Source organism: Adiantum capillus-veneris, chromosome 25 (assembly GCF_014529385.1).
Source record: "Adiantum capillus-veneris isolate H3 chromosome 25, ASM1452938v2, whole genome shotgun sequence".
NCBI lineage: Eukaryota > Viridiplantae > Streptophyta > Polypodiopsida > Polypodiales > Pteridaceae > Adiantum > Adiantum capillus-veneris.
Genome location: NC_140955.1, coordinates 51,822,888 through 51,835,805, shown reverse-complemented (window position 1 = coordinate 51,835,805; position 12,918 = coordinate 51,822,888). Strand labels below are relative to the sequence as shown.

The following is a 12,918-nucleotide window of genomic DNA, read 5'->3' as shown; positions in this document are numbered from 1 at the left end:
TTTTTGAGGCTCAGCCAAAAGCTTTCAGCTTGCAAACACTTGGCATTCATGGCACGACTTGCACCAGAAATAAGCATCTCTCATCATAGAGGCCCAACAGTAACCCGCTCTCAAAATGAAAAAGACAACTTGATCCTTACCTTGATGGCCTGTTTCTTCATGGCAGTGCTTCAAAATCAAGCCTATTATTTCTTTGTACAACACTTTCCCCATAAAACATGAGATCCTTACCTATTAATGTGTAGTTTCTTGCTTTTGCAACTATTGTCTTACATTGAACCATTGATATGCCCTCTAGACACTGTCCTTTACCAAGAAATACTTCTACATCTTGAAATGATTCCCTTCCTGCATACAAGGCTTCCTTGACCTTTGAAGGTGCTACCAAGGCATCCAACTTGTCCCTAGCCAACTCATCGGCTTCTTTATTGTTCTCACAAGGAACATGCTTAAACTGCATCTTCTCAAACTCATTCAAAAGCTTCTTGATGCCATAGAATCACTTCTTCAAATTGTATTTCTTAACATTTCACAAACCAAGCAATTGATTCATGACTAGCAACGCATCCCCTTTTGCAATGACCCTCTTCAATCCAAACTCAACACATTTCTTCAACCCAAGGAAAAGCATGAGATACACAACCTCATTATTACTTCAGCTTCATCAAGATTGTAAGCTCTAGAAAATATTAGATCGCCTTTTGGGTTCTAAATGATTACCCCGCCACTTGCCTTTTGCAAAACTTTCCTGTATGCACCATCAAACATCATCGTATACGCATTTGTAATATCTACTTCCTCTTGATGATCATCCTTGTCAACTCTTGGGTAAGATGGAAGCTCCTCTCCCTTGTATACCACTATGTCCACCGGGTGAGCTTTAACGGAATGATCCACTTTAAACTCAAATTCATACTCTTGAAGTCCATAGTCCACTTTAAAATGCACTTGCTAGGCTTCAATTGTTGTCTTACATCCGGCAAAAGGTTTGATGTGGTGAGCACATAGAACTTTTGGGGCAGCAGATATGTTTTGAACCTACGACAAGCAAGAACCAAGGCTAATACTCACTACTCCATTTATGTGTAGGAGAACTCACTTACATTCTTCATATTGCTCTCAAAATAGATAGGCTTGAAGTTCCTTCCCAGCTTTTGTAAAAGCACCGACCCAAAAGCTATTGACCCCACACTGATAGATACATAGAAAATCGATTGCAAGTCAGGAGGACTCACTATTGGTAAAGCACACAATACCTCTTGATACCATCAAAAGCATGTGGCATGTATTCATTCCACAAACGATGCCAAATCCTTTGTGTTGCTCGGTGGACCCATAAGCAACAAAGCCTTAACTTTCTCTTGGTCGACTTCTATTCCATTTTGGGAAACCACATGTCCTAGCAAATGGACTTTGGCATGAGCAAACTTACACTTCTTTGGGTTGAGTTGCCCACCCTCTTGTTGAAGCCTTTCAAAACTCAATTTCAGCTGCTCCAAATGTGTAGCCCTGGAGCTATAACAGCCAATGTTATCCATGAAAACTCGAATGAACTTACCCAAGTAGGGACCAAACACTCTATTCATCCACCCTTGGAAGGTAGCATATGCATTAACTAGTACCTACCACGCTCAAAATGTTCCTCTAACACTGTAAAAGAGCCCTGTCAACTCTTGCATACCAAAGCTTGGTAACACAGCTTCAAGCTTTGCAATGTCCACTCCACCTCCACTATCATGTTTGTTTCGAGAAGTGCAGTCATACGGAAGGTTAAATGCAACTTGTGTACATTGATAATAGACATTCAACGCAGGTGAGTAAACATTACCATTTTTTATTTTTGACACTGAGAATGCAGTTAATGAACACACTCAAAATTGCACGTTGCCGTGGCAATGGCACGTTCCCTCGTATTATAAAATTTGGGGAGGACTTTGCAAACTCTTCCATGCAAGGAGACTTGCATGTCTTCTTTTTTTTGAACTATAAAAACAAAAAAATAAACAATTAATAACATTGACATCTTGTATGATTACAAACATTGAACTTTAAAAAACTATAATCCCCCTTGTGGTTTTGGACGAGATACACCTCTAAAACACCACGATCAGTATCCCAAACACACTCTTTGATGAAATATATATATATATATATATCTCTCTCTCTTTGTGCTTCATTTTTATGACTCTCTTCCCAGTAAATAAATATCTTAGACATAATTAATAGCATCAAATAATAAAATTTGTCTTTTCTTTTTTCATTTGAGAAGTGCTGAAATGGTGTATGCATACTTTGCTCTATCTCAGGCTGGGTTTAGACGAGGGCGCCGACAGCCTTAATCGAATTCGTCTGCTTCCACCCCCCTGTTTCACTAAAGGCGGCAACTCTTGGTTGGGGGGGGGGGGGGGGGGGGAGGGTCGCCCAAAATCTTGGTGGGTCCGGAGAACTTTGTGTTCTTTTCCTCCAATATTCGTGCGCCATCTCACGAAGAGGCCCCTGTGGGTATATGTGCCGCCACCCAGTCTGAACCCAGCCTCAATTGGAAGCGAACGCAGCTAACGAAGCACTCTAGGTTAGTGTTTGAAAATGAAGATCAGAAAGCCTTTTGCAAATGCCCTACCCTCTTTCTGCATTCTTCGCCGAAATAGGCCACGCCATTTCTGCAGGTTGTCATACCCAAGAGCTAACGAACACACGCCTGAGGCCAGGAAATGAGCCACTAGCGCGTCTAATATTTCCCCCCCTAGTGTATCGTCACAGGTATTATCGGATGCTTTTAGGGCCGGTACCGATGGCATGGCATCTAATTTGTTTATGGCAAGCTGCACCAGGAAGGCCTAGCACCTTGGAAACACGCAGAGCACGCATCAGAGTTCAGGCAGTAAGTGCGGATGAAGCATACCAAGATTCTCGCGATGTTTTGCAGAGTGAGAAATCTCAGTAAGATAATCTTCCCCTAGGGCAGATCTTCCTGTGGCCTCAAAGATCTTCATCTGGAATCAAGTAGCATATCCTGGTGCTTGTGCTCTATCCTGGTGAAGGTGTAGCTTTCATGGGCTCAAGTGGGATACCACAAGGAATTAGACCCATAATAGGCGGTTTTTCTTTTTGGGGTGAATGTGAATGTGTGGAATCACACTTTTCGACAATCTCACAGTTACTCAGCTATTGTGGATGGATTCATTTCAGATAGTGCGCAAGAAAGTGGAGATGTCTACGTTTCTGTTGACAAATATGTTGAGGAGCATGGTACATATGGATCTCTATCTGGTCGTGACTTTGATGAAAATCGAGCTGGTGAGCATGTCATCGGTTATGAACGAAAGCACAATCCAGCAGATTTCGCTTCTTGGAAGGTATGTATAAAGTAAGGGTATTTGGAATATAGAAATTTTGGGTGTTGACTTCACCACTTGATATGTGGAATTTTTTTGGTTCCTGTTTTCCAGAGTGCAAAGCAAGGCCAGCCTGCCTGGAAAAGTCCATGGGGCCTGGGTCGGCCAGGTTGGCACATTGAGTGTAGTTCCATGAGTGCAGAGCATCTTGGTTCATGCTTTGATAATCTGATCTTTCCTCATCATGAGAATGAAATAGCTCAGAGTTGCGCAGCATGCCACCAGAGTCGTTTCAATTACCTGGTTGCACAATGGGTTTGTAACTGTGGACACGCAAAAGATGTCCAAGTCACTGGGAAACTTTTTCACCATACGAGAGGTATGTCATTGGTGCTTGTATATATGCGTGAAATCTCTGAGTTTTTCTTTACATGTCCCCTTACATGCTTATCTGCATGCAAAATGGTGCCCATGGGCAGAACAGGTACGTTGCTTTATATTGTCAAGAGACATCAGAATGAGCATAGTGTGGAATGCTAAACGTTTTGTATTGCAGTAACAGAGTTTTGAACGGTATCATTTCACTGCCATAAGGCTTTTCTTGCTTGGCACACATTATCGGTCTTCTATCAATTATTCTAACTACCAGCTTGAGAAAGCTTCCGATCGAGCATCTCGTTTGGCTTGGTTAAGATGCAGTCGTACAACTCTCTTTTATACGTGACAATCTCAAAGCTGCCCCTCTTTGACAAACCTTGAAGGACTCTGCTCAGTCTATTTTCTACTCTTGTTGAGCACTCATGGTACTCCTGTCTTGTCAATAAGATCTATGAATTTTTGGTCAAAAATGGTTGTAGAAGAACACTTTCGCTAAAATCATGGGCTTTCCAAGCTCTTTGATTATACTATTCCAATGAGCTATCACATATCAATAATACCTCGGCACATTTCAACTACTACTCAATGAGCCAAAACCTTATGTAGTTTTTTAGTTTTGATATTACTTTCTCAGGCACCCTTACAAAATTGTGCCATGGGTAGTCCAGTTGGATTTTCTTGTGGGTAGCAGTGGTTTACCTTCAACGTCACAGCTTCAAAGACGGTTACTTCCAATCCATTTTAGAACACCCGGTGTGTTGTCTTTACCTTTGCACTTGTTCAAGATTTATTCTTATGGATGTTTTGACATGAGAAGAAAGTACCTCAAAATTTGGTTAGACTGGGTTTTGTGTCATAACAATGACCTTGTGGAAGAATATGTGTCCAAATTTTCCATGTTAATGCGACGTTTTCTTGTGGCTCAACAGTCAATGCAAGAGGTTCCGAATGATTACCAAATCTCAACAAGGCTACCACAATGTTGGATCTTTTGATAGAGCCATAATCGTTGTGATTGTTTTGAGGGATACAAATTCTTCCAAGTCCTGGAAGACAAAACATTCAAGGACACTTCAAGCAGCCAAGTAGTGATATTAGTGGTAAAAACCTACACTTTGATTCTTAGCCCTTGAGTCTTTCAAGAGTGGGTTGCGTTTCAAAAGAAAGGAAGTTCGAGGCTTCTGAATCACAAGAGAAAATTCCATGTATGCAATATTAATCAGTGGTCATGCGAGGCATAGTTATCAATTACCTTATGATATGATTGTGCCTCATGTAGGATCACACTAGTTATGTGTCTTATATGCAACTATGCAAATCTTTTTGTAAGTATGATGATGACATAGTTGCATCAATAATATATTAATCATGTTGGATCATTTGATGCAGCCGTAATCGTTGTGAGCTTGTTTTGAGGGATACAAATTCTTCTTAGTCCTGTAAGACAAAACATTCAAGGACACTGCAAGCAACCAAGTAGTGATATTAGTGGTAAAAACTTACACTTTGATTTTTAGTCCTTGAGTCTTTCAAGTGTGCCTTGCGTTCCAAAAGAAAGGAAGTTCGAGGCTTCTTAATCACAAAAGGATATTCCGTGTATGCAATATTAGACAATGTTCATGAGGCATAGTTATCAATTACCTTTTGATATAATTGTGCCTCATGTATAATCACACATGCATTAGTTATATGTTATATGCAGCTATGCAAATCTTTTTGTAAGTATGGTGATGACATAGTTGCATCAATAATATATTATTGATAACTAGTGCACGCTTTATCACATCCTTAGAACCTTGATCATTTGGTGGCCAACTATGTTGCAATTGAAAAATGGTATTCTAATCGAAAAATGGTGTCTTGCTTGTTTTGCAATTACACATAACAAGCATGAATGCTACTACATTAGGTGTGGCAAATGGAGCCACAATATTAATCCTCGAAAGGAGCCTTGTACTAAATTTGCATGTGTAGATTAGGCTTGAAAACTTCTCATGGATCCTTAGAGGGACATGATAAAGGCGGTTGCAAATGGCCTCATACTCAAGATGGATTGAATTAATGTTTGTTTTGCTTAGAATTAGGCCAGTGGCATTCAAAACGTTTTGACGCCATGGAGAATAATGCATGAGAGCTTTGCATTGAGCAATAGCTTAAGCTTGACACAAGGCAATTGGCCTTAGGCCTCTTAGGACACCTCTTTTTTTAAGGTGCTTTGAAGATGATTATGATTTTGATATTGGAGTGCGTTATTCTCCAAAGGAGACCAGGAATGCACCAAGCCCTTAGCTATGAGAGATGTGAGTGGAGAGAGAAAAGTGCAGATTTGGATAATAGATTGTTAATCATATATGATAATTAAGATCTAATATGAATTATATAGGAATAAATAAAAGGCAAAGCCAACAAATGATTTCAATTGATGATTTAACCATCTAAGCCATACAAAGCGGCCATTAACTCGATATGGATCGGTCGGTAGATACTTCGACTGCACAATCCCGAATGAATGTGTGCACCTTGACTTGCATAAAGGGCCGTCCATAATGGTTGCCCGCGAGTAAACATGCCTGCCACTAACTACACGGTCCATGGCCATGCCACTACCACAACCGGTGGTGCCTTTGGTAGCATCAATGTGCAGTGCCCACATCAAGGCAACCGATAGAATGCCATGGCGGCAAAGGAGCGAGTTCCCTTTGTTTCTGTTACTAGTGAGTCTTCCACACTTTAATGTATATAGTGCAAATTCCCTTTGCCTAGAATCATATGTGGGATTATTAAAGGCCACCTAGGTGAACTTCCCAATTATGGACCTCCAAATTCCTCCTAAACAAAACACAAAAATCGATAAAATAATCGGGGTCTTTTGCCCTATAAATAGATCCTCAACCTACTCACCTTCTGCCCTATAAATAGATCCTCAACCTACTCACCTTCCATTAAATATCTTTGAACTCCACTAGCATAAGACTCATCATACATCACAAAAATGGAATTCACTTCTCTTTCCGTAGCATCACGATAACACATCTTTGTAGCTTCGACACTAAGAGGCTACACATCTTCATGCACCCCCTCTGAATAGGTACTCCCTAAGATCTCATCAATTGCATTTTTCCCTTTTGCAATTGTCAAAGATTCATGCATAGGCTCACAAGAAACCTCTAAACCAATAGTCACATCTTTGATAGCCTACATAGAATCATGGTAAACCTGAAAATAGTCCATGTAGATGGTACTTTCTTGCAAATTAGTAATAAGACAACCTACATCATCATTGGAAGCATTGTTCCTGACATCTGTAGCATAAGCCATAAACACATTGCATCGGCGTTTTTAGTAATTGGTTACATTGTTTTTTCTAGAGCACTCTCATTACGAAAAAGAGACACTGTGTTTGTGAATTTAGATAACGTGCACTTACTTGTAAAACGCTTCTTTGAAAGTCTCTCAATAATCCTCATATACTTTGAAAAACCCTTGCATGTGCTCTCTCAAATGTGAACTCACCATTTGCTCAAAGTCTATGATCATACGAGTATGTGGTCCCAATCTTTTTTTCATTTGTTTTATAAGGAATCTAGTAAGATCCTCTCTTTGTGTTGAAGGTAAAACTCAAGCAATGCAAGATATTTTTTAAGGCAAGGCATCGTGCCTTAGAAGAAAATGGAGGAGGAGAAGGCCGTGTGGAGGAGAGAGAGAAGAGGGGGGTCAACCTGGGGATGCTCGGGCAGCCCAAGTGTTAGGACGTCCGAGAGAGGGAGAGAGAGAGAGAGAGAGAGGCGTTATCCTTGGTCGCTGCGGACGTCCTGCACGCTGAGGAGATGAGCAGCCCTGTGTTTCAGCTCCAGAGCTGGGCCTCGTTAGGGTCGATAGTTTTTGCGTGAACGTATGGCGCTCGGGGTAATGTCGTCGTCGTGCAGAGCAGCTACGCGGACACTGTAGGCGGAGCTTGTTGGGACGGAGCCACACGCAAGGCAGAGGGGCAGAGGTCGGAGGACCGGCACGTGCAGGAGGGGGAGAGAGAGCTCACAGGAGCGGCAGGTGCAGGAGGGAGAGACGGGGCACAGGGGGAGTGGTCGGAGCTGGTGCCTTGCAGGCGGGGGAGACAGAGCTCACAGCAGTGGCAGGTGTAGAAGGGAGGGACAGGGCACAAGGGGAGTGGTCGGAGCTGGTGCCTCGCGTGTGCACCGGTTGGAACTTGCTCATTTCATTTAGGACTTAAGTTCGTGGCGGATCCGCTCCAAAAATTAATTAATGATAATCTAATACACCTTTGAAGTTTATCTCTAGTTTGTAGCATGCAAAGATAATTTTCTTTATCATTCCAATCAAAATACCCTTCACATCATACACTTGAGCAAGTGCTCTTGCTTCATTTTGTTTTGATTGCTTTGTTTCCTTTTTATCTTCAATATTGAAAAATTGTTGATTATTTGCATTAATTTAACAAAACCCGGTGTCTTTTGAGCCTCTTTGAAGAATTCGAGCTAACCTTTGCAATTTTCTATATAAATTGCTTCACCTCTGTATGCGACTTCATCTTCACTAACTCACCCCGATAGATTCACCGAAATGGTGTTGAAGTACATAGTTCTGTAGGGAAAATTGGGTCAGCATCAAGCCTCTAGCTATGAAAGATGTGAGAGTTGAGAAGAAACAAAGAGAAAACAATGTAGATTTAGATAATAGATTGCTAATCATAGATGATAATTAAAATTTAACACAAATTATAAAGGAATAAATAAAAGGGGAAGCCGACATATTATTCCAATTAACGATTTTAGAATAACCAAATGGTACAAAGTGGCCATATACTAAGTATGGATTAGTTTATGCTTTGACTGTATAATCCCAATGAAAATAATCAAATAACTAGCTTCAAATCCAACCCCAAATCTACTCTAATTGAACCCTATTAAGCCTGCACAACCTAAGGCTGTTGATTTAGAGTCTGAGCAAGAGAGTATGAGAGTGATCTTACTAAAGCAGTTCCCCCTTCCTTCTCTACTCTTCTTTCTTGCATACCACGTCTTCAACTCTCCATTGGGAGAGCTTGCAAAACTGTGTCTTGTCGATCTCCACTCCCCTTCAAGGGAGAGAGCACAAGAGAGAGATAGCCCTTTACGCCCTTCAACTCTCCACGTGAGAGTCCTTCCCAAGTTGCCCCAAAAAAAAAAAACATGACCCCCCTCGTCCCTCAAAATAGTGACAAAAAACCTCCTCTTAAGTGCCCCAAAAATATTTTTGTCATATGAGAATGCTTGCGAACTAGTCTCTCACTCTATACTCTACACTCTATCTTCTATCTTGAGGGTAGCACAAGGTTTTAATAGTTTATTTATAGGGTCACAAAGGCTACATGCTTCTAATAGTTTCCATGCCATTGCATCAAGCTTGCAAAGCTACACAAAATGCATTTTTTGCTAATGAAGATAAAGTTCAAACCCAAGCCTTAACTATTTGGTTATGTAAGGATGCCTTTATCTAAAGGGCCATTGTTATTCTGCATACAATGGTTGCATAAGAGCCATTGTATAGTGATGACAATAAAGTTTAAACCCACCCATAACTAAGTTAACTACTAAGTTATGTAATGGAAACCTTGAAAGGTTTTTTCTATGCTTTGATATATTGTGATAGTACCCATTCCAATGCACAATGCAAATTATATTTGGATTATATTGTGCTCCAAATTAAACACTTTTAGATCTATCAACCATAAAAGTTACAATCCATAGGTTAGAAAATGCTTTGGGAAAGACCATATCAAACACTTTCCAAGCAAGTCAAATCTAAAAGTTCTTTAGTGCCTAAGAAACAGCTAAAAAATATGGATCATAATGCAATATGAAATGGTTATTTTTTGGCTACCACTCAAAACACGAGGGGCAACTAGAATAGTGCAAATGTAGTTTTTGTAGAATATTTTTCTATTAGTTGATGTAGGCATATGGGAAGTACTTGATGAGGAAAGAGCTAAAATTGAGAAAGGAAGACTTTAGGGGCTTGCAAACTTGATGTCTTAGCATGGCTCTTACTCAATTCTTAGCACGGCTCTTACTCATCGAATTGTTGTGCTTTAGATGATTTGAATATATATATCATAAAGAGGAATTAGTTTAATTGGATAAGACCAATGTTGAAGTACTTGTTGTTGTGATCATGAGGATTGTGAGCTAGTTTGGGGAATATTCCCTTTGATGCTACATCCTCATAGGCCAATTTCTATTTAGACCTTCAGTGTGAATGCCAAAAGTTGATAATATAGGTCTGTTGGGCAAGGTACGAGTAAGGGAACATTATTACACTTTAACATCAATACACAATTTTCTTTGTATAGAGATGAATTTTTTGAGAGAGCTTTTATTTTCCTAAGATTGGGGAGACCTAATGACTGTTTTATATCAATAAGCTTGAGTTTAAAAGGACTTTGAAGCCACTTGTACACTTACAAGGCTCATTTATAACAAGGGAAAACTTGCATATACAGTTGTGTGTTATTTTACGTAAAAGGAGAATTTAGAGATCAAATCAAGAAAGATTTTGAATTTTACAATGAAACCTCAAGATCATACACACAAAGAATGATTTTGAATTCAATAATGAACGCTCTAGAATATGTACAAAGTGCCGCTCCAATGGAGGAAGAGGAGTGTTAGCAGTGTTGTTGAGAACTATCAAACATTAGTGACACCTTTGACAATGTGCCAAGGATGCTAAAAAGTTGTCTCTAACTTAGCTCATGTCCACAACTTTTCCCTGTCTCTCACATAACAACACATGCATTGGGATTCTCGTCACTAAAGTATTGAGGAGGATATACATACTCTGTTACCATCTTTGGGGGCTCTTTTTGTTCTTTCTTTGTGTCACCATCTTTCTTCTCGCCATCTTTCTTATCCTCTTGTTTCTTTGGGGGTACTATTTCTGCATGCTTTCCTGATTTTTTAATTATCTCTCCACATACCTTCTTTGGATCCAAGTCCCATCCTTTTAAGGTCAAAATTTGATCCGTGACCTTTACACTGTACACATCTGCATAAAATGTTATTCATGCTCATTAGACACAATCTAAGGCATTGTAAATATATAGGATATCACGAATCTACATTATTATGTGATTTATCTAAGCATATCCCCTCCACTTATATGTGTAATAGTAATAAATGGGAAACAAAACATACCTTTCAATTTCCATGCAACCTTTTCCACCTTATGAGTGCATGAAGCGCAATCCATGTTCACTTTCAGTACCACGGTGACTTCAATAGGCTGATAAAAAGAAAAAATCACATCAGACAATTAAAGAAGAAAAGTTGTATTGACGAGTGGTGGATAGCTTACCTTCTCCTCTTGCTTCTTTTCCACTTTCTTCTCCTCTTTGGGATCAGGATATAATAGTTTTGTGATTTTCCCCCCACTTTTCTTCTTCGCCGACTCAAATAGCTTTTTGGCATCCACGTTGGGGGCTTTTAATGTCACTTTGTTGGTTTTCAAGTCTATGCTAAAATCCTCCACACCTTCAAGGTCAAAATGCTCGAGTGTTAGAAAAGAGAACAATAAAGCCGAACGAGTTCGATACCCTAGTAACATTAGCACTACACATTAGATTAATCAGCATCTCAAGAATGCTTGTTACAATCGTGCTGGTTCTATTTTGATCCGATGCATAGGTTTTGGCATTTAAAGGTGTGAAAAGGATCTAGAGGTGCATACCGGGCTGGCCAATGATTGCCTTGTACACTTTGTAGCGGCAAGCCTCGCAGTGCATTTTGGTCTCCAACACGATCTTGCCGTCATCCTTCTTGTTGTCCTGGAAAAAGGAAATATTGTCAAAGGAATAATGAAAGCTTCAATAGATGAGATGGACTAATGCGAATTGCTGCCAGTTTAGCTGAATCATGCTCTAATCGCCGCTAAATTGGCAGTAGTTCACTGCTAATTATGGCTACGCTACTAGTGGGTTGAGAAATCACCTCAGGCATAGCTGCGGCAGGTGACGACGTAGCGCAGAGCTCTTTGCTCAACTGTATATGCACAGCTATAAAGAATGTAGTGTTGTGTGTGTGGGTCTCTGGGGAGAGAGACCTGGAGTGTGTGTGTGTAAGAGAGAGAGAGAGAGAGAGAGAGAGAGACCTGGAGTGTGTGTGTAAGAGAGAGAGAGAGAGAGAGAGAGAGAGAGAGAGAGAGAGAGAGAGAGAGAAAGAAGCTGGGCGCGGAAGGGGCTTGGGTAGGATATATATATACAGTAGGAGAGACCGAGTCCGCGTGTGTTTGAGAAGCTGGAAGCCGAAGAAGAAGCCAGGAAGAAGCTTGTAAAGCAGGTTACCTTTTTCAACTTCCTCTAGAGTCAAGGCTCGCTCACCAGCCAAGTCAAACTTTTGGGCCCGCGTCGGGATAATTTCCTATGACGTCAAAATAATGGGAAAATTACCAAAATACCCCTCTAATTTGAGAAAATTCCCAAAATACCCTTGTATCTATTTTGGTTGGAATGTTCAAGATTTTCTAATCTTCATTCGTTTTTGACAATTGAGATCCGTATTAGAGTGCTCAACATGTAATTTGTCACCAGTTACCATCACAAAAAAGGCAATCATGTCTAAAAATAATGAAGCAATTCATCTCCAAAGCCTACGTAACCAACTCAAATTGTAGTTTTAGCATCTTGTACGACAGACAATCACTCTTCTTGTGAAGACCTACAAAAAAATTTATTTTTCGAGAAATTTAGTCTCACAACCAGGGGTATTTTGGGAATTTTGGAAAATTTGAAGGGCATTTTGGTTATGACAAAATATCGGGGGCATTTTGGGAATTTTTGAAATTTGAGGGGTATTTTGAGAATTTCTTCAAATTAGAGGGATATTTTGGTAATTTCCCCTAAAATAATCTTCTCTCCTTCACCTTTTTTTAAAACACTTTTTTTTTTGTTTTGGCAGATCGTACAAATCTCGTGTGAAACGACAAACACATCTGTGAGCGTTACCAGGGTCGCTTGGCTACACTCGAACCCATGACCCGGTTCACAGCGGTTGAGTGCTCAACCAACCAAGCTCGCTCCCGTTTTTTTACCACCCTTTTTATCCCCTTTGCTTTTTTGCAGGCATAGAGGGCCCATCCAAAAAATTTTGCGTGCTTCATACCCTCCGCTCAAGAAAAAGCACCCGCTTGCAAAAATGAAGGTGGTGACCACAAT

General features: G+C 40.3%; 2 protein-coding genes across 2 annotated transcripts; one reads left to right on the top strand and one right to left on the bottom strand.

Annotated features, from left to right (window-relative positions):
• Positions 1 to 2,578: 2,578 nt before the first annotated feature.
• LOC147424881 (uncharacterized) lies at positions 2,579 to 5,099 on the top strand. The gene is made up of 8 exons (XM_086500623.1): positions 2,579 to 2,881; positions 3,190 to 3,356; positions 3,450 to 3,504; positions 3,595 to 3,714; positions 3,820 to 3,890; positions 4,097 to 4,138; positions 4,348 to 4,466; positions 4,643 to 5,099. The coding sequence occupies exons 1-8, from the start codon at positions 2,612 to 2,614 to the stop codon at positions 4,663 to 4,665; spliced, it is 867 nt and encodes a 288-aa protein (XP_086356749.1). The 5' UTR covers positions 2,579 to 2,611; the 3' UTR covers positions 4,666 to 5,099.
• A 5,189-nt stretch (positions 5,100 to 10,288) lies between these two features.
• Positions 10,289 to 11,838, bottom strand: LOC147424880 (heavy metal-associated isoprenylated plant protein 8-like). The gene is made up of 5 exons (XM_086499796.1): positions 11,696 to 11,838; positions 11,436 to 11,532; positions 11,064 to 11,239; positions 10,904 to 10,991; positions 10,289 to 10,754 (listed from the first exon to the last, which is right to left on the bottom strand). The coding sequence occupies exons 1-5, from the start codon at positions 11,702 to 11,704 to the stop codon at positions 10,486 to 10,488; spliced, it is 639 nt and encodes a 212-aa protein (XP_086355922.1). The 5' UTR covers positions 11,705 to 11,838; the 3' UTR covers positions 10,289 to 10,485.
• Positions 11,839 to 12,918: the final 1,080 nt, after the last annotated feature.

Excerpts from the sequence above, each read along its gene's own strand:
- LOC147424881 (XM_086500623.1), top strand. The coding sequence starts at position 2,612 with ATGCCCTACCCTCTTTCTGCATTCTTCGCCGAAATAGGCCACGCCATT. Across the intron at positions 3,357-3,449 it reads CAGATTTCGCTTCTTGGAAG|AGTGCAAAGCAAGGCCAGCC; the intron begins GTATGTATAAAG and ends CCTGTTTTCCAG. Across the intron at positions 4,467-4,642 it reads AATCCATTTTAGAACACCCG|TCAATGCAAGAGGTTCCGAA; the intron begins GTGTGTTGTCTT and ends GTGGCTCAACAG.
- LOC147424880 (XM_086499796.1), bottom strand. Across the intron at positions 10,992-11,063 it reads AAAAGAAGCAAGAGGAGAAG|CCTATTGAAGTCACCGTGGT; the intron begins GTAAGCTATCCA and ends TCTTTTTATCAG. Across the intron at positions 10,755-10,903 it reads GGTTGCATGGAAATTGAAAG|ATGTGTACAGTGTAAAGGTC; the intron begins GTATGTTTTGTT and ends CATTTTATGCAG.